Source organism: Ursus americanus, chromosome 5, assembly GCF_024610735.1.
Source record: "Ursus americanus isolate L20-20 chromosome 5, mUrsAme1.1.p, whole genome shotgun sequence".
Classification (NCBI taxonomy): Eukaryota; Metazoa; Chordata; class Mammalia; order Carnivora; family Ursidae; genus Ursus; species Ursus americanus.
In genome coordinates, this window is record NC_142131.1 from 46,201,395 (window position 1) to 46,222,096 (window position 20,702).

Below are 20,702 nucleotides of genomic sequence, written 5' to 3' on the forward strand. Positions count from 1 at the left end.
TATTGTAAAGACAGAAGGCTTAGTATAAAGAAACAGTGTTACAGTTCCCTTATGACCTTAATGTTTTATAAAGTCTTACTTCTAAAGGATTACTAAAGCTATCAGAGACTACCACCTTGTGGCGAACAGTGAAATTGCAACATATCAGTAACCAGAGAAGACATGTAAAAGCACATGACCTGTCAGTTGACTTGAGGAGTATAGGAATGAACGTGTACTCAACACCTACTCTGTGCTAGGTCCCTTACGCTAATTTTCTTCTATAATCTTCACAACTACCCCATGAGGTAAATCCCATTATTCCGAATTTAAAAATTAAATGCCAAAAAATGTTAAGAAATTCATCTAAGACTTAGATAAAATGCTGTGTCAGGTTCTGAGTTCAGTTTAGAATACAAAACCCCAGCTCCTTCCACTGGACTATATACCCCACAGGAACTACTAGTTTCCAAAGCCCCTAAGACTAAACTGCTTGGTAATGATCATACTAGACAGTCCAAAATAAGCTCCCATTTATAACACCAACTTCCGATATACTCTTTGTGCTTACCTCATGTGTACACCCTTCAATAGTTTCAACGGACTGTACCTTGACTCTGGGCATCAAGTCTGCCAGACTTAAAAAAAAAATTATTAAAGTTACATTAAAATAAATTATTTTTCTATAATTAGATAATTAGCCTCCGATCTGCACTATTAAGGAAAATGACACTGCCAAATTATAGTACTAAAATGGAAAAAATTTGCTATTAAGAATATTCAAAAAATTTTTCCAATTACTCAAATCTATGCTGAGAATTCAAAATGACCAGTTAACATCTATATTAACAAATAGAGTACAGATGCCAAGTGGATTATTCAAAGAATTTTATCAGCGTAGTTTCAAAAACTATTTAAAAAAAGGAAAAAAAAAAAAAAGCACCCCTCCAAAGCACTGTCACTACTTCAAAGCATGAAGCTGGTTATAAAAACCATTACATGATAGAGAGTACAAAATAAACTAGCTTAATACAGACATTGCTATAATTTATAGAAGTGTTCCCTATTCTCTTCAAAATCCTAAATTCTTATCTAGCTTCTGTTTACACTCTGAAAGGACAGGACTGTGGATAAACTGAAGAAAAATCATACTTCGGACAAATCCTAAGGGTTACTACAATAAGCAACGATTTTAAATTGCCAATTATTATATTGTAACTTATTCCACTAGCTTTGGAAAACGGTGCATCTGAAATATTTCAGTGACACATCTACCACCATTTATAGTAGCTATTTCTCCTAGCTAAAACAGCTAACTGGTTTAAAACATTCACAGAAAGAGTGTATTTTTCATGGTAGTACCAAGCCAAAATATGGCATACAAGAAGAGAGAAGCAAAGCTGTGAAGCTTCATCACCTCAATAACAAACAGGTCAACCCAAGTAACTGGTAGCAGCTTCTATGATGAGATGAGAAATATCAGCTATTTCAGTCATAGATATCCACGGGCCTCCCTCACTAATAGCAGTCTTGAGATTCATAGCCACTCTACTGCAACATGTAACAGTAAAAATCTAATTCCTCTTAATATTCTTTCTCACTTATACTTTCCATTGCGTCAGTTTTATTCTTTTCATTTATTCAACTCTCAGTGATCCTCTTCTTGGGACACTAATAAAAGAAGGAAATGTGGGGGTTTTTTTCTTAAAAAAAAAAAAAAATCAGGCTTCAGGATTCTTACTCAAAGTGGATTCTAAAACATTAAAAAAGAAATCTTTTCTATATTGTCTTCCATTTTCCAAAGTTAAACAGATGTTCTATATTTTTGTATGAATATAACTAAAAAATATTTTTCTTCATTTAATTCAACAAATCCTTTTGTAAAGTAGCAACATATAAGTAATTTTCCAGACTTTATGCAACCATCCAACTTAAGAGTTACTAACATTTATGACAATGGAAATACTACCTTAAATCTTCAGTTACTGATTCTTCCACCCTAGGCTTCTTTCCAAAAATGGGTTCATCTGTGCCCTCAAAATCTGCATCTCTCTTGGCTTTTCCAATATTAGTTGACTCTGACTGCAATTTACCATCAAAACGTTTCCTGAAAAGTAAATGATTTAGAATTAATTCTTCAGTATCAGTTCTTACTTTAAGGGTGATTCTATAAATTATTACTCCATTATATAATAGATGCCATTTACAGTTTACAGAAAATCATGGAAATACAACAAATCAAAACTAGCTAAAGCCCAGAATACCCTAACTAATAAAATTGAACAGTACTCTTGACATTTCGTATTTTCTTGTAAGTTTTGCTTTAAAAATATTCCACAGCTCACATTAACATAATTATTAACATCAAACTTTTAAAAATTATAAAACATTAAACATTTATCTACATGAGCACCTTCAATAAAAATTTAATGCTTTCGCTTGTCCCATATTACTATTTAAAGAGAAAATTTTTTCTTTGTGGTTGGATTCATTGGTCAAAAGTAGTGACAATAAACAGTACTTGGTGGACTAGATATCCAGAGAGGAATTCAATCTGACCTACATGCTTGTTACATTAAACAATTACATGTGGATTTTAGATCTAATTATGAAAGGGGAAACAACAAAGCCTTAGAAGATAAAAGTATTTTCATGTTTTACTAAATAGGACATAAAATTATTAACCAAAAATGAAGTCTGATAAATTGGAATGCATTAAAACTAAGAATTTCCGTTAATCAAAAGTTATCATTAAGAGAGTAAAGGGGCAAGACAAAGAGTAGAAGACATTTGAACTACATACAACTGACAAATGCCACATATCTAAATAAAATATAGAGGGTGGAGATTACAAATTTAAAAAAATAAGTAAATGGGAAAAAAAAAAAAAAGACCTGAACAGGCATTTTACCAGAGGAATATCCAAATGGCCAGTAGGCATATGAAAATAAGCTCAAAATAATTACTGACAGGGAAAATAAAAATTAGACTACACTGAATCAATGACTCTCAAATTTCTGAACTCTGAATTCTTTACAAGTCTTAAAAATGATGGAGGATTTCAAAGAATTTTGTTTATGTAGTTATACCGACTGCTATTTACCACAACAGATATTAAAATTGAGAATTTTAAAAATATTATTTCCTCTTAAAATAGCAATAACAAAACCGTAATGTTAACATAAATAACACCTGATAAAAAGTAAGTATTTTCAAAATGAGAAGAGCAGCATTGTTTTACAGTTTTGCAAATCTCTTTAATGTCTGGCTTAAGAGAACGTATCTGGAGTCTGCATCTGTTTCTGCATTCAACTTGCGATAGCTACCATCATGAATTTCATGAACAACGCTGAGCCAAAGTCAGACACAAAGGTATATATTCTGAATGATTCCATTTACATTATCTTCACAAACAGAAAAAAATAACTAATACGTTTTCAGGATAGTCACTTTTTCTGGGGGGAAAAGACGGATGTCTGAAATATTCTATTTTTTGTCCCAAATGAGGGTTACATTAGTATGTTCATCTTATGAAAATTCAGCTTATGGACTTATACATTTCTCTTTTTCTGTTTTACTTCAAGAGAAAGGTGTTTTGTTTTAAAGAGTAACAAATAGTAATGATGTATGCTTGAACAATCTTTCCATAACAAAGTTCCTTCTTTGATGCTTAGCAAAACCTGAAATTTGTAAATCCTATTGCTCCCATAGTCAGAAAGGGATTCACCCTTGTCACATATTTGTGGCTGACTAAAGTGAATCTCTTTTGAACAAGCCATCAGTATCCTTGAACCTCAGTAAAGTAAGGCATTTGGATGATACCTAAGATCCCTCTAGTTCTAACATTCTACTATTCTATCCTTGATAATCTATCCTTGAATTATTATCAATAATGTCAAAGTATCAAATGTCAAAACCAGACAACTAAAACTTAGCAGCAGCTGGTGACAACCATAAAACCGAAAAATTTAGTTTGCGTAACTTTGAGCAACTTAAAACCTAAATTTATAGAACGCTTTCCTTCAGAAGAGCTATATGATTCATAACTATGTCAGACTTTCAGATCCTCAATTATTTATTTCTCTTATAGCTTGGGTATGTATGTCACATGTGGAACTTGCACACTTGAAACACCTGAGTTAAACAGAAGGATGGAAATAAAGTGTCAGAGATAACAAGCTTACTCTTTAAGTTTATTTTTTTTCAAGATTTTATTTTTTAAAACTATCTCTACACCCAGTGGGGGGTTTGAACTTACAACCCTGTGATTAAGAGTTGCACACACTAGAGAGTGAGCCAGTCAAGCGCCCGGAAGAGTAAGTTTTTGATTTACTGAAACTGCATGAAAATGTTATTTCTAGACATGACATCATGGAATCCTATACAGAATCTTTTCTTATATAGGATATTAAAGTAATCGGCAAAATATGAGTAAATCCGTAGATTAGATAACAGCACTGTATCAGTGTTAATTTTCTAATTCTAATAATCATTCTTAGGATTGAGATATGGACCTCAATGTGGCAGAGAGGAGAGAGGCACCATTCTGCCTGCCACACTGTTGAAAACACAAAATGGTACATCTCCTGTGAAGAATTTGGCAACACCTAGCAAAATTACATACAGGTACCCTTTAACTTCATAATTCCATTTCTAGGAATCTATCCCAAAGAAAAAATGGCAAAATAATTTTAAAAATCAAAAAAAGGACAAACATGTACAAGACTATTTTTAATAGTAAAAAACTGAAAATAACCCAATATGTCTATTAAAAGAATACTGATGGAATAAACTACATTACATCCACATAAGGAATTACAACCATGCAGGTATAAAAAACAAAAAAGAGTTCTACATACTAACACGGAGTTATGTCTATTTCATCATGTTAAATGAAAAATGATGAAGAACAGTTTTTAAATGGCATATTTTGTATAACAATGAGTGGAGAAAACAGACACAGACATGCATGTGCACATGTGTATTTTTTAGAAAGAAATAAAGAAACCAAAAACTCAAGGGGAGGTCAGAAACAGGGCAGAAGACACAAAGATAAAAGAATGTACTGTTTTATACTTTCTATTTTGGAACTGTAAAATGTTTTACATAATTTCTTAAAAAATAAATTCTTACCAATCCTTAGAAGTAGAAAATAAATTGAAACAAATGAACAGAATAGATATCAAATTGGTAGCATAAATATTTAGAAAAGGAACTACTGAAGAGTATTTTCATTGTCAGTGTGATATTTTTTCTAAGGATAAATTCTATTCTGAATGGTAATACTACTATATATTGTTATTTTTTTTAACTATTATAATATATAAAATTTAATTATGTAATTATCATTAGGGATGAAGATTTTGAGAAAAAAAAAGGATACAATTATCAAAGCCAAATAAAAACCCTGTAATATTAATTATGCTGTAAATGTCAGTATGAACTTTTTTTCTAAAAACAGTGATTCCCCAGTTCCTTCCACTCTAAAGGCCTAAAAGCAATGAAATCCTAAAGCAATGAGCACTCTAAGCACCAAATAACATTTCCCACTATAAGGAACTGAAGACCCTTTGGAGAGAGCAGATTCCGGGTTTGGACTGAATATGTATACTATGAGTCTAGAAAATCTTTTGCCAAAAAGCACAGAAGCTCTCAAAGCCTGACTAAGCTGGTCAAAGAACACAAGAGCCAATTTAAAGAGTTCTCATTGGTAGGAGTATCAAAAATAGTTAACGCAAATGACTCAAGTGTCTGTCAAAAGATGAAGGTATCAACATATATGGTATATCCATAAAACTGAACACTACAAAGCAACAAAGAGGAACTGGAGATACACACGTCAACTGAGTGAAGCTCCAAAGCAATGAGTATGAGAAACCACGCAAAAAAGGAATATACACTGTAGTATTTCATTTAAATTGAATTCTAGAAAATGCAAGCTGTTCTTAGTGTCAGAAAGACCAGGAAGCAGGGCTGGAGAGAGGGATGCACTACAAACAGGCATGCAGAATTTTTGGTAGTCTTGGAAATGTCATCTTGACTGTGGTGATGATTTAGGATACTTTAAATATACCCCAATAAAACTTTTTTAAAAAGAAAAAAAGAATGCAAAGGAGTGCAACACACCAAATCATAAAAATCCATTCATTCATCAAGAAACTAAACACATAATCACACACCCATGTTGGTCACCATTAGAAGTTCCTTAGGGCACAACTCATTTCTCTTCAAACTGAACAAGAATCAAGCATTTTCCTACCTTTCTTCTATGAACTGTATTTCAGGGTAAACAGCTGATAGGAGAATGTTCTTTTTTTATAGATGGATTTGATGAATAAATGCAAAAAGGACAAAAATAGAAAAAAAAAAATCACCATTTTGCCAACCACCATGGAAATAATGGAGCGAGGCAACAATCATGCTAAAGCCATTATGAGAGAAGTTGCTGAAGAGGGATAAGGTTGGTCTATTTTAACACTCATCAATCTTAAAAACTACATATGTCTCATGATGTAATGCAATTGAAGTACACAGCTGCACTATGAATTATTCCTATCTAAACTGAACCTGAATCTCATTAACTATTATCAGCGCAGTCCAATAAATACATATACAATGCAACCTTCACATGTAATTCTAAATTTCTAACCATATTAAAAGCATTAAAAATAAATGTTTTAATATATTTCATTTAATCCAATATATAAAAAATACTATCAATTCAGTATATATCAAGATACAAATTAATGGGGTAGTCTGCATCTTTTTACATTAATTTTTCAAGATCTGGTGTGTATTGTACATTCAGAGCACATCTCAATTCTGACTAGCTACAGTGTGTGTCACACCTACAGGCGCATAGTGGGTATTATACTGGACAGTTAAGCTTTAGATGTAAGGACAATTTACAGTAAATACTTAAGGATATAAGAGCTCGTTACATAACAGCATAAGAAAGAAAATTCAGGTTTTAGAGACTATAGAGGACAAAGGACCTGGTTTTTCATCTCAGCTATCCGTCCAAAAGACATATGGCCTATTCCATTGTTAGTATTCCATTGTTAAGGCCTGTCACTTTTTTTTCTTCACATTTTGTGCCTTTCCTATTTCTTCCTTCTGCCACCTTCTGACTTGAGATTCTTTTGATTTCCTGAGAAATAAAAATACTTCCTTAATTTACTGTCTTACTTTTATTGTCTTTCCTCTTTCAATATACTCTTAACAATCACCACCATGTTAATTTTCCTAAACTACCACTCTACTTACCCAGTCACCAAATTAGGACAAAAAAACCCACAAAAACTTATTCACCACGGTTTAAAAATGAAATTAAAGTTCATGTGCTTGATATTCAAGATCCTTCACAATCTAAAACCAATTCGTACTCTCAGTTTTATCTCTTGTTTTCCCAAAGCTAACACTCCCTCTAGCCCAATTTGGACTCTGAAAAAAAAAAAAATCTGCCCATGAGTAACAAATCATTTCCTCTTGCATGTAAGGCTCCCTGAATGACACAAATAGATATTTCTTTACTGAACCTGTATAGCAATTAACTGTATACACAACTTATTTTATCTCAATCACCTACTAACCTGTAAAATATGTACCTGTTCCCTCTCTTTATCAGGACTAAAAATTCCTTGAGAGCAAAATCATGTCTAATTTAATTCATTCTCCTGGTATCTCCCCCAGTGAACATTAAATTTTGTTGATAAACAATGAATCATCTTACTTTACTTAGAATCATCTTATTTTAATTCATGTATTAACTTTTTCTGGCGCTACTATGAACAATTCCGTACACTTTAAGGCAGTTTTATGCATCAGTCTATACTCAAGTTTAGGAACCGGTAAGTTTTAAAAATTTTCTTGGTAAACTCAAGGATAACCAGCTGTTGACAATATATTACGTGCTAAGCACCCTCAGGTGCTTTACATATATTATCTCCCTTGATCCTCACAACCCCAGTAGTAGGCACTCTCACGTTTTTATGGGCAAAAAAAGAAAGCCTGGAGATTAAATTTCTCTACCTTGTCCTGTAGTCCGTACCAAGTCAATCCAAGTCACGTTTTCTAAGCTTCTTAACCCTATACTGAACAGGTCATTAGTTTCATTTATTAGACTGTGCCAGGTACTGTGGGGTACAGAACCTAAGAAATACCTTACCTCCCCCTCCCAACCCCAGAGCGCACACCGCGGTAGTCAACACGCTAGGCGTTAAAGAATTGCAGTGGCTGGAGCTCACGCTGCCGGCGGACACCGGGGAACGCCAAAATCTCGATTCACCAAACCAACAGTCTTCCTCCTCCTCCAACATTTTCCCCAAACCCCTTCACTTCCCGACGCCACTCGATGTACACTCCAGTTACTCATGCTCTACAAAAGAACGTTGTATTTTCTCCCCTTGCAGCATTGAGAGAGAGAGGGGAAAAAAACTCCTGACACCTTCCTTACCCGCCCTTTTCCGCAGACCCCGGCGGCCCCTTCCATTTCCCCTTTTCTTTCTCCTTGTCTTTTTTAGATCCGGGCGCGGTGGTCGAGTCTTCCTCGAACACGCTAAAGAGTTCATCCCCAAAAGCGTCCGCCATCTTTCGGAGCTGGGAGACCAAAACTCCCTCCTACCCACGATGCTCTGCGAGCGCACCGGCAGTGACGCCAAGAGAAGCCTCAGCTGTCGCCCTTAGGAGACAAAAAGTAATCCGTCATACAACCATCCTCCAGAATTCTTCCCTGACTTCTTCTTATCTTCTGACTTTTCCTTTCCGACCACTACCCGGGGGCCACTTCCCTGACTTAAAGAGGGAGCGTGGAGAGGAGGCCCGGCACGCCGCAGGCACCTACGGGGCGGCGAGGAGGCGGAACCGTGGCGAGTCGGACCAATTGCAAGGCAGCGGTCGCCCAGGCCCCAGAAGCCCGGATGGAGGACGCAGGTTGGCTGCGTGGGACCCGGGGAATGTAAAGAGCACTTGGAGGCGGTGCTGCGGCGGTTCCGGGATCTGGACCGTGGCACTCTTTGCACAGTTGCAGCATGGGCGGCAAGAACAAGAAACACAAGGCTCCGGGAGCCGCGGCGGTCCGGGCCGCAGTGTCTGCTTCCAGAGCCAAATCCTCCGAGGCCGGAGCTGCTGGGGAGGCCCCAAACAAGAAGCCCGTGGCCAGGCCGCCCCCTGCCGCTGCCGCCAGCACCAGGGAGCCCCGAGTTAAGCAAGGTACGAGCGGTCCTGGAGCGCTGGGCTTTCCACCCCTAGCAGCTGCTGCTTTTTCCAGGAAAGAAGCCAGCGCAACTTGGGTGGGCCCTAGGTCTCAAAATTTGTATCTCCCACACCTGGAGCTGCTAGTTCCCTATCTGGTGGTTTTGTTCTAGGTCAGTGTAAGCTGTTGGGGCCTCCTAAGTTATGACAGTAGCTCTGTTGCCGCCTGGCGTTTCCCACCTACCCCCCCCCTTTTTTTTCTTCCGAGAACAGAATAAAAATTGCATTTGTTCCGTCTCAGCAGGGATCCGTCCTGAGCGGTCACCCAAACTAGCTACGCTGATGCAGAGGGTAGGATGTGGAATTCCTAACCTCCTGGAGCCAGACCCATTTTGTACTTGCTCTTCATATCATTTTCAGCCAGGGTGTAGTGTTTTCATGGGTTATGGAAAAATCTGTAGTGAGAATTTCAGTACTAACACACCGAATATGGTTATAATCTGTTGTGGAATTATCGCCGATCTTTATCATAGCCATGCTGTTTTGGCGTACTGTGCAATTTGGCTTGATAACTCAGAGATTGCTGATTCCGGCTACAGATGAGGAGGCCCCTATTACAACTGATTCCAAAAGATGAGCAGGTGTACTCTGTTTTGTTCTGCTTGGCTTGTTTGCTTGTAGTTTTTACTGAAATATTGGTCCAACACATATTTATTGCGTATACAGATACTGCTGTATCTTTCACGATGTTAGGGTTGGGATGAGCAATACGGACACATCACCTTTCATGGACCTTGCTAATGTAATGGCGGATAGAGACATTAAATAATCACACCAACATTGCTTTATACTTACTAAGTGCCACCAAAAAAAACTAAGGAAGAAAATTTAACAAGGTAACCTAATTTTTACCGCGGAGGAGGAGAGGTCATACATGGTCTCTTTGAAAAAGGGACAGTTAAACTGAGATCAGGAGGACTAATATGTGTTAACTTTGTAAAGAATGGGGGAAGTAGTATCCCTGGCCGAGTTAAGGAACTTGTGCAAAGATCTTGAGTGAGGAAGGAGCTTGGGTCTTTGAGGTACTGCATCACCGAAGAGAGGGCGAGAAGTTGACCCTTAACAAACTTTCGCGTAGAAGGTGGATAGATAAATCTTTGCCCTACAATTTGTTATGACTTTTTTGTTGTTGCAAAAAGGTGGTTTTATTAAAGCAGGGGTACAGGACCCATGGGCAGAAAGAGCTGCTGCCTACAATTTATTATAACATTTTTAAGTACAAAGTTTTAATAACTGCAAATACGGATACATAGAATTTCTCTTCGGCTGTTATTCTGTAGCACTTTTACTCTCAATCAGCCTCTTTTGCATTCTTTTCCTGATATTCCTCTGAATTCTTTCAACTCTGTAATAATCATTTGTTCTATGTCTTCCCATTCCACCTGCCCCAAAATGTGACCTTCACCAGAGGTGTTAGACTTTGACAGTATAGTTCTGTCTCTATAGCCTTTCTGGGGGAGTACTTCCATTACTAATTCTGTCTTGTCCTTTGTACGTGACTCCTCAGTCTCTCCAGTCCTGGTCTTTATTCTAATCCCAAATCAGCCATTTCTATATTTACTTGGGTCTTTTGGCCCTATTTTGCAAGCCTCTCAAATTTAACTCGACTAATACTAAACTACTCTTTTCTCCCCACACTCGCTTTTTTGATTTCCTTGTTCCTATTTTCCACATTCCTCTTTATTCAATGTCAGTAGTTACTTTTAATGCCTTCCTTTCTTCCTCATGTGTAATCTCTTGCCCAGCTTCATTCAGTCTTGACTCATTTATCCTCTGTGTACACCATTTTAACTTTTCTTCTGTGCAGTTCACACCTGTCTAGGCGCTCATGAATTCCTGGAGTACCAACAAAGCCTTCTGATGGGTTTCCCCAACTCTGTTATTTTTCCTCCTCTAGTTTGTCCTGCATTCAAGCATCAGATTTATCTTGGAGAAACGCCACTTTGTTCATAGCACTTCCTCAGTTTCTTCCACAGTATCTTCACTGACCCTGTGATAAAGTCCGTGCCATTCACCTAGCACCTAAAACCCTTTTTCCAGCCTTTTTACTAATTCCTTTATTCACTTACAGCAAATCTAGGGTATTTTCGTTGTTCCAAATGCAGCTATTGACTTTCTCCTCCTGTATTCTTGCCACTTTCTCTTAATGGAACACCACCTATCCTGCTGTCTTCCAAAATCCTGTAACAACCATTCCAGATGTCAACTACATTTTGAATTCTTCTGTATCCACAGCTCATTTATCATTGTTATTTGAATCATTGTTTTTGATGTCCAGGTCTTGCCTGTTGTATGTGAGGAAATAGCCTACAAAATTTTCGGAAGTAGAAACTGTTTCATGGATATGTATCAATATACCTCAGTATCTATTCCAGTGTTGTGCGTATAGTCATTAAAAATTTTTCTTGGATAAGAGACAAGACGAAATTCAGGGGAATTAAGGCTAAGAAATCAAGAGAGAGAAAATGAAAGGTTATCTATTAAATTTGTAGAAAATATTTTATAACTTAATATATATAGCAGTATATATAAATCTGTGAACAAAGATTGCCACACAGTTCTTCTTTTTTTTATTTTTTTCTGTTTGGATATTTTTATATAACATATCTTAGGCCTACTTTGGAGAAAAAACATTATCTCTGAACTTGTAGTTGCTAACGTGAGCGTAACTGTTCTAGTCCACTTCATCTCTTACCTTTTCAAAAGTTTGAGGCATTGTATGTAGCATTACTATCTCAAAATTGTCCTCTCGTCTGGAGGTAGAGAATCACCACTGCCATAAAATGGCTCTTGGCACAATTCTCAGTATTCTCCTACTCCTGTTTTTTCATTTCATTTGTTCATCAAATAATTTTTGAATTGTTGCTATGTGCCAGGCAAGAATTAGGCACTGGGAATACCACATGAACTGGTCGGGGGAGAGAGCTAACAACTGTAAGGCTTGTATGTGTGAAAATCCTTAAACCTAGCTGACAGGTGAAATCCTAAGAGGCAAAGAAGACTGGGGGAGTAATGTCATGAGTGAACTCATAAAAACCATGATAAATATTTTTCAAATCAGAAAAAGTGTGACAAAGGGCAGAAAACCATGACTCGGTAAAGAATAAATTGGGTGGTGGAGTCTGTTTTTGCATAGAACACGGAAGGCTTGGGGTGCCTGGGTGGCTCAGTTAAGTTTCTGCCTTCGGCTCAGGTCGTGATCCCAGGGTTTCTGCATTGAGTCCCACATTCGGCTCCCTGCTCAACAGGGAGTCTGCTTTTCCTTCTGCCCCTCACCCCACTCATGCTCTCTCTCTCTCTGTCTCTGTCAAATAAGTAAAGTCTTTTTAAAAAAAAGAACAGGGATTGCTTCCCTGAGGAAACTTCTATGCTGAGATGGTTTGAAGCATCCTGCTCTTAGAAAATCTGGAGACAGAATGTTTGAGGCTAAGGGGACAAGGGCAAAGGCCCTAAGATGGGAGTAAGCTTGGCATGTTATAAGAAAACAAGAAAGTGTCTGGGTGGAATGAGAGGGGGCTAGTGTTGGTATTAAATGTAGAAGAGACTTCACCTAGTTTACATTTTTAGAGGATCAGATTAGTCAGGTGGTTCTGGCAGTGTGGACTTCCTCACAGACCTTGACTACTCAGGTTGTATCGTTCATCCTCATTTGTTCTCTAAATACTCTGTACTTCCCTTTCAGAGCTCATTTGGTTAATTAGTTGCTTAATTGCCCCATGAGGACAAGGACTGGGTCTTATTTATCTCTGTTTGGATCCCTTGGCTGGTTCAGATCCCTTGGCATTTGTATACTGTTCGTCAGAAGGAAACCAGAGTGCCTCAGTGCACCTGTCACCAGCACTAGCAACTGAAAAGTATTAGTGATAGTGGGCCATTAAAATCACTCTGTGATGTAAAATGTAATACATTTTAAAAGAATATGTTGTGAAAGGAAGAGTATTGGGCAATAAATTGATTTTTGGCTGATGGTTTTTTTATTAGCTGAGTCATCTTGAAATCAATTCTGTGCTTCAGCTTTAATATTTTTGACAATAATGTGTTGCGTTCTGTGAAATATAATTTATAAATTTAAAATCCGTAATACTTTTGCCTTAGAGATACTGTACACTAACATCCTTACTTCCAGTCAGATTTCCAGTAACTCCCTGTGTGTGAAAAGGAAAACCACAGTGTTTGGAAAAAGGTCTTTAAGCAACAAGGAAAGTAGGTGATAAATCCTGTGCACCTTACTTGGCAAAAGAATGGGAACCATCTTTATACCATGGCCTGTTGACTTAAAATTGCATTTGAAAATAGGGTTAGTAATTTATACGCTTGAATATCTGTTTTCTTCTGGTGCCTTAAATTTTTCTTAAGTAACACATTTGAATCTGGTAGTAGAGAGCTGTTAGACTGACATTCTGAAAAGTTGGAAGCTGACAGGAAAGGAGACCAAAGAATTGCCAAATAGAAAATTAGAGCAGTTTCAGGGAATTGAGTAAGTTCAGTCTTTTTAGTAGCCTCTGCATGCCTCCAGGGACAATAATAGATATCCGTAATAGGTAATGCCTCATAAAAAGGTTCAAATTTTGCTGATTGAACATGTTTTAAGAAGAATTTGAAGTAGAAAAGGCCTTACTGGTTTACTTGATTTAATTGGTGATACCTCTGTAGCAAGATCTCATTGTTGCTTCATTTCCTCAGCATATTGATTAAAATAAAAACATGACCACTTTTAGGGACACTTTGACAAGTGAATCTACACCGGTATTTGCGTACATTCCTCTCCTGGTTTTCTGGGGACTCAGCTCTTTTATTTGCCCTCTGGAAGTTCGCTGTATAAACTGACTTCAAGGAAGTAATATCGTCGGATGTCTTAGGTGGAATGGTTGGAGGAGACAAATGAAAGCTTACTGCAATCTTCAGAGCTTACTGCTTACTTTAGTCTTTACTAACAAACAAAAAAGTCAACGGAATTTACAGTTTCACCTCTATCAGTAACACATCAACTTTGAACTGCTTCTCAGTATAGTCTTGGTAATAAACTGCTCATCCGTCTGTACTTTTCCAAAAGGGTTCTATTTGGGTCCCCTCAATGATTTGGGAGACTCGTAAACTCTAATTAGTATGCTAAATTTTTACTGCAATTGATTAGACCTCACGGAATGGTTAAAGACTACTGATAGGTCCTCTCACATCGGACTGTTGACATGAGTTGATGAGGAAGGTTACTAAGTTTAAGTCTAAGACTAAAAGATAAGGAAATTAACCATACTGTGCCAGAATTGTCACTCTCTTCTCATATACTCTAGGTAGCCTTGTAGAACTCGAGCATAGAAGTAATTCAGGGAACCACTAATGTGTCTAGTTTAGACTGCCCAAATGTCAGTGCTTAACACTCAGAAACTTTTGCTTTAAAATGCCTGATTAGCGTCTTAAAATGAATACCCTCATGTAAGTCAACAAAGTTTAAAGTTCTTGACCTTTAAAATCATAATAAGCAATTTTTTAATTTAATGTTTAGGTTTCTCAAAGTAAAAAAAAAAAATCTTCTTCTGAGGTATGTAACAGTAGAGTAAGTATTATTAAGAGTCTAGGATTATTCTTACACAGCAGAGGTTCACCAAGTGTGTTTCAAGGAATTCTGTGGAAATCCTGAGACCGTTCTGGCTGGGGCTCTGTGTGATCAGAACTAGTTCCATTATCTAAAACGTTGTCATTTTTGTAGTTATTTTCTCATGAGTATACGGTGGTATTTTTCAATGGCTACATGATAGTACTACAGAAAATGGCATGCAAAAGCCAGACATTAAGAAATTTGCAAAAATGGAAAACAATTTTTTTTTATTTTGAAAAATGCAGTTATTTTTCATAAAAAGTGTTTATATTAACTGCTCATGGGTTTGTTATTTTTAACGAATTAATGGATATTTTTAAATTTTCCCTTTTTATTTACAATATGTTATATATCAGTGTTACAATTCACATGAACAGAAAGTATTTAGGATCGTCACTGATTTTTAAGAGAGTAAGGAGATCATGAGACCAAAGGTTTGAAAGTACCTTTTAATACTATTTATTCTTTCTTGGTTGGTCATTGTTAGAGAACTGATGATACACATAGCATTTCTGTTGGCTGGAACAGAGTTGGCATCTGTAGTGGGTTGAGTAGTGTCACGTTCCCCCCTCCCCCAAAGTTCATTTGCACCTGGAACCTCAGAATGTGACCTTATTTGGAAACAAGGTCTTTACAGATATAATTAGTCAAGGATCTTGAGATGAAATCATTCAATGAGTAGTGTCCAGAGAAAGGAGAGGGATATTGGGACACAGACACACAGGGAATAAGGGCAGGTGAAGCCCTATGTATAAAAAAGAGGCAGACAAGGCAAGCAGCTCCTGGGATCACCAGAAGCCAGAGGAGGCAAGAAAGGATTCTTGTTCAGAGCTTGCAGGGAGCATGCTCCTGTTGACAACTTGATTTTGGACTTCTGGCCTCCAGAATTGTGAGAGAGTATTTCTGTTATATTCGGCCAACCAAGTTTGTGGTATGTCCTAGGAAACTAAGACAGCCACCTTGGACTCTATTAATAGCAGAAGGTGATAGGAACTGCCACCTCATTTTTAGCTTGGGGGAGTGTTTCTCTTTAAAATTAACCATCGTCTCTACCAGGAATTTAATATCCTCTGAGAGGTCTTACTTCAGCCAAGTGCCAGGCAGAAAAGCGTCTGATTGTGAAAATACGAAGATAGATTTAATTTAAAAAATGTACAGGCCTTTGGTCTTTGTAAGTAACTGGTTAACCTAGAGAAATCTAATTGGTAAAATGTTTCTGAAAATTTAGAGGCCGTATTGCTACTTGTAGATTACTTGGTGAAGTGGGGAAAAAAGAGCTGAAATCAAATATTTAATGTTTAGCAATTTTTTAGAGGAAAATTAAAATAACGTAATAGCTATTAATGACTAAATTGCCTTGACTACTTTTTGTCTGTTATATACAGGTCCGAAAATTTATAGTTTTAATTCTGCAAATGATTCTGGTGGTCCTGCTAATCTGGATAAATCTATTTTGAAAGTGAGTACTGAGATTTTGAGTCATTTCAAGAAATGTTCTCTTTGAAAAAGAAGAAAAAAAGATATTCTTAAATATAAGAAAATTATGGGGTATTTAAATTTTTTGTCGTAGTTAATTGCTGATCTGTACAAGATAGAAGTAAATCATAACACATATGTTGAAAGCCCATAAGAAATTAAGGAAGATCTGGTTAAGATCCAAATTTCTAAGGATAGCATATGCGTCCTTTCAGACCTGATTTGGTGTACATTTCCAGCCTTCTCTCCATTCTTCTCCACTTAAAATTTTAGTTTAAATCTCATTGTTCCCTCAAATCCCATATGATTTTATGACTCCAGGCTTTTGTCTACTTCCCCTTCTCCCTTTGTCACCTCTGGAACCTGTAGGAAGTCCTTCATAACTCAGCAATTTTCCTTGTGGGTCCATATTTTTTTCATATACCTTTTTAAATAATTGCTGTGCTGGTTTACAGCTTATCTTTTTATATAGATTTCCTCTGCTAGACTGAACTCCTGAAGTGTATTTTTGAACATAGCTCATTGTAGGCATTCAGTAAAGATGTGGTCAAGGGAAGGTGTCTTTGGAGGTAGATGTTTATGTATTCTTAGGTCAAAAATGTGGAAAGAACATATGGAACAAAAATATTGAAGACAAAATGGCTAATAGAAAAACAGGAATCAAACCCTGGAAGCCAAAAGAATGTGCGTAGCCTAATTATTACTATTTGTATAGTTTTTACTTTTATCTTATAGGTCTTTTGAGTGTAGCGTCCATTCTTTCAAGCTGTGTGCTTGGGGTGGTTTATATTAAAAGCAGATTTCTGGACTCCATCTCCGAGAATTCTGATTCAGCTTGTTTAGGATCAAGCTTAGGAATCAGTCTCTACCGATAGCAATCCAGTGTCTTGAGACATGCAGGTTCAGGAGGGTTTTTAAAAGGATTTTTTCTTGCCATATGTTGCTTTTTCCATGTCACATTTTTTCTTTTCTTATTTTTTTTTTCCAGATTTTATGTATTTATTTGAGGAAAATAGTGGCGAGGGGAGAGGGAGAATCGGGCTCCCTGCTGAGCAGGGATTCCCAGCGTGGGGGTCAGTCCCAGAACCCTGGGATCTTGACCTGAGCTGATACTTAACACCATGACGCTTAACCAGCTGAGCCACCCAGGCACCCCTGTCATGTTTTTTCTTAAATAAATGGTACAGATGGAGTCCAGTGAATGGTAGTCTAAAATGCAATAATTATTTTATCTGATTTTTCACTGAAATTCTTGGATTGGTTGGCAGGGATATAGAAAACTGTGATTTTTTTTCTAATTATTACATATTGTTTAATAATTTAAGATTCCAGTTGGTATGACCTTTTTGGCTTCAACAGGTGGTAATTAATCACAAACTGGAGCAAAGAATTATTGGAGTGATAAATGAGCATAAAAAGCAAAATAATGACAAGGGAGTGATTTCTGGAAGACTTACTGCCAAAAAATTACAGGTATTTTGCAATTTTTTTAAGTCCCTTATTTTTAATAGAGCACTTTTAAGATCGCTCCCTCCACATGTGAGATGGTGAGATAAAATGACTTCTTCAGCTTCCATTGAGATTTCTTGTAGATCATTTCCAACAGCAAGAATATGGAAGGAATTGGGCCAGATACAAGAACACACATTAAAATGGTGGTATGAAAACTAAATTACATTCCCCAGATTATATTAGACTCTGTAGCCAGCACTTTGCTTATTTTTTCTCTGACACAGTACCAGAAGGTACTTTGCCTCATTTTTCAAATGAAGAAATTGGGGCTTGGAAAGATTAAAGACACTATATCTGGAGGTTGTTAGTAAGTAAGTAGCGGAGTAAGCAGAGTATGGATTGGAACCCAGTTCTGCCCAGCTCTAAAGATCATGCTTTAGAAAGTACATTAAGATGCTTTACTTATTTATGAACGTGTTCATTGAAGACTACTTAAAAAGAGAAAACATCTTAAGTGGTCACCAATAGGAAACTATGTAATTAGATTATGATAATGTCTACCCAATAGAATGTTATGTAACTATTAAAAGTGATGAAGAGTTTCCGATAACTTGGGAAGATGCTTATGTTACATTATTAAGTGAAATTTGTTTTTACAAAATCATAGAAAAATGGCTGGAAGGAAAGATAATACATTGCAAACAGTATCGTTGAATTCTGAGAATATGAGCAGTGTCTCCAGGTCCTTTTTTAATTTATCCATAGTTTTCAATTCTCAATTTGGTGAGCATATTTAACTCTTCTAACTAGAAGGGGAGAAAATGGTATTTTTGAAAATAAAATCTGTATCAGTTTCTGGTTTAAAATGAGTAGAAGAATAAAATTAGTAATAAAAGGAGAGAAAATAGAATGCCTTTTTTCATTTCCCTTTCATAGGATTTATACATGGCTTTACAAGCATTTTCATTTAAGACCAAGGACATTGAAGATGCCATGACTAACACACTTTTACAGGGAGGTGATCTCCATTCTGCCTTGGATTGGCTCTGTTTAAATCTTTCAGATGGTAAGTAGTATTGTCAAAAAATTCTTTCAGTTTCAAAAACCCTTTCGAAGTTATTTCAGCATATGTGACATTTGTATCAAGCTCTAAATTTTTTCATTGTTATAATTACTTATTTTGCAAATGTTCTTACTTTTTTTCGCTCTTTACAGTATATTTTCAGAGATTGTAGTCCATGCAAGAAGAAATTATTTTTTGTGCATTACTTTCAGTTGTCGATAGTCAACCGAATACAACAAATTCTCAATGTTTCCTGGTTTTGGTTCAGAAATTTGGGCCATCTGGCTTTGGATAAATTTGTTTAACCAGAAGACCAAGGTTGTAATCTTTGGCAAGAACCAGGAGTGAAAATCGCTTATATGATTAAGGATCCTGCCATATATACTGTGACAGGCAACCAAAGAGTTGGAAAGGGTTCAGATCTTTTTCTGAAAATTTAGAAGTCTAACACATTGAGGGTGAAATAAATGGCCAAATTGAAGTGGGCTAGCTATCTCATGAGTGTTTCCACTCCTACTTTGACAATAAAGCCAAGTTCATCATAGGATTTCTATTCATAGGAGATGAGGGATGGAAGAAAAGTCAGTGCTCTTTGTGTAGGCAGGGTTTATGTGTATGTTTAATGAATGTATTTTTATGTTTTATGTATGATAATGCAAGGGTTTATGTGTTTGTTTAATGAATGCAAGTGTTTATGTTTTATGTATCATATGGGTTTTTTATTCCCATTTTTAAGATGCACTTCCTGAAGGGTTCAGTCAAGAGTTTGAAGAACAGCAACCTAAAAGTAGGCCAAAATTCCAGTCTCCTCAAATACCAGCCACTGTTTCACCTCCATTGCAGCCTAAAACAAAAAAACCAGAAGATACTAAGGTTAAGGTAATTAAAGAATTAAACATTTAAAGTTGTATAAAGTTAGAATGAAACACATGTAACGGTTCATGAGTAGAAATGCCAGGTTGCAATAGCATTTTCGCTTATTAAAAATAACTAATTCCTTTGCCAGGCTTTTCTATCACTGTTTCAGTAATCTGCTGCTGCATAACAAACCACCCAAAAAAGTAGTGGCTTAAACCAACAATTAATTTCTTTAGATTCTGCTGTCCATACTGGACTCAGCTAATTGGTCCTTCTGTTCTGCAAGGTATTTTCTTAGGCTAGAATATCCAAAATGGTTTCTTTGGGGGCTATCCAGGCATTCCTCTTTGATGTGGCTAGCTTGGGTTTCCTCATATGTGGTGGTTGCAGAGTGGTCTGATTTGCATGGTATCTGGCTTCCAAGAGCAAGTATTTGAAGATAATAAGCCCCAGCTTATATCACTTGTGCTAATGTTTCCTTGGTTGAAACAAGTCATGTTTCCAATTCCAAAATACGTGTGGAAGGGGATTACAGAAAGTCATGAATACTGGAAGGTGTACTTCATTAGGGCATTACACTTAAATACTGTGCATATCATGGGGCACCTGGGTGGCTCTGTCAGTTAGTCGTCTGCCTTCGGCTCAGGTCGTGATCCCAGGGTCCTAGAATTGAGAGCTCCATGTCAGGCTCCCCTGCGTAGAGGGAGCCTGCTTCTCCCTCTGTCCCTCCCCCTGCTTGTGCTTTCTCTCTCCCTATCAAATAAATAAAATCTTCAAAAAAAATAACCCTGCATATTGTAAAACCTCTGTAAATGTAGATGAAGCTGGAGAACAGTATGCTAAGTGAAAAAAGCCAGTCACAGAAAGATAAAGGCCGCATGATTTCACTTATGTGAGGTATCCAAAATAGTTAAACTCATAGAAGAATAGAATGGTGTTTACCAGAGGCTGAAGGGAGGAGAGGGGAAAGTGGGAAAATGCTGCTTTTTAAAAGTTTCAGTTATATAAGTCTTAGAGGTCTTTGTA

At 36.8% G+C, this 20,702-nt stretch overlaps 2 protein-coding genes across 5 annotated transcripts in view; one reads left to right on the forward strand and one right to left on the reverse strand.

Moving 5' to 3' along the window:
• The window catches only part of MTREX (Mtr4 exosome RNA helicase), a 93,263-nt gene extending 84,488 nt beyond the window's left edge, over nucleotides 1–8,775 (reverse strand). Inside the window, exons 1-4 of one of the 3 annotated variants that reach the window (XM_087862145.1) lie at nucleotides 8,435–8,686; nucleotides 4,506–4,565; nucleotides 1,949–2,090; nucleotides 551–617 (exon numbers count right to left, since the gene is read on the reverse strand). In XM_087862145.1, coding sequence (XP_087718271.1) covers nucleotides 551–617; nucleotides 1,949–2,090; nucleotides 4,506–4,565; nucleotides 8,435–8,549 — 384 coding nt within the window. In that variant the 5' untranslated portion in view covers nucleotides 8,550–8,686. Of the gene's footprint in view, nucleotides 1–550; nucleotides 618–1,948; nucleotides 2,091–4,505; nucleotides 4,566–6,238; nucleotides 6,289–8,434 lie in introns of all 3 variants that reach the window. The other 2 variants (XM_045794333.2, XM_045794332.2) reach the window with 2 other exon arrangements.
• Nucleotides 8,776–8,862: 87 nt separating this feature from the next.
• The window catches only part of DHX29 (DExH-box helicase 29), a 42,389-nt gene continuing 30,549 nt past the window's right edge, over nucleotides 8,863–20,702 (forward strand). The window contains exons 1-5 of one of the 2 annotated variants that reach the window (XM_045794331.2): nucleotides 8,863–9,189; nucleotides 16,213–16,286; nucleotides 17,663–17,776; nucleotides 18,692–18,821; nucleotides 19,555–19,697. In XM_045794331.2, the coding sequence (XP_045650287.2) occupies nucleotides 9,009–9,189; nucleotides 16,213–16,286; nucleotides 17,663–17,776; nucleotides 18,692–18,821; nucleotides 19,555–19,697 (642 nt within the window). In that variant the 5' untranslated portion in view covers nucleotides 8,863–9,008. The remainder of the gene's footprint in view (nucleotides 9,190–16,212; nucleotides 16,287–17,662; nucleotides 17,777–18,691; nucleotides 18,822–19,554; nucleotides 19,698–20,702) is intronic. The other variant, XM_087862143.1, reaches the window with a different exon arrangement.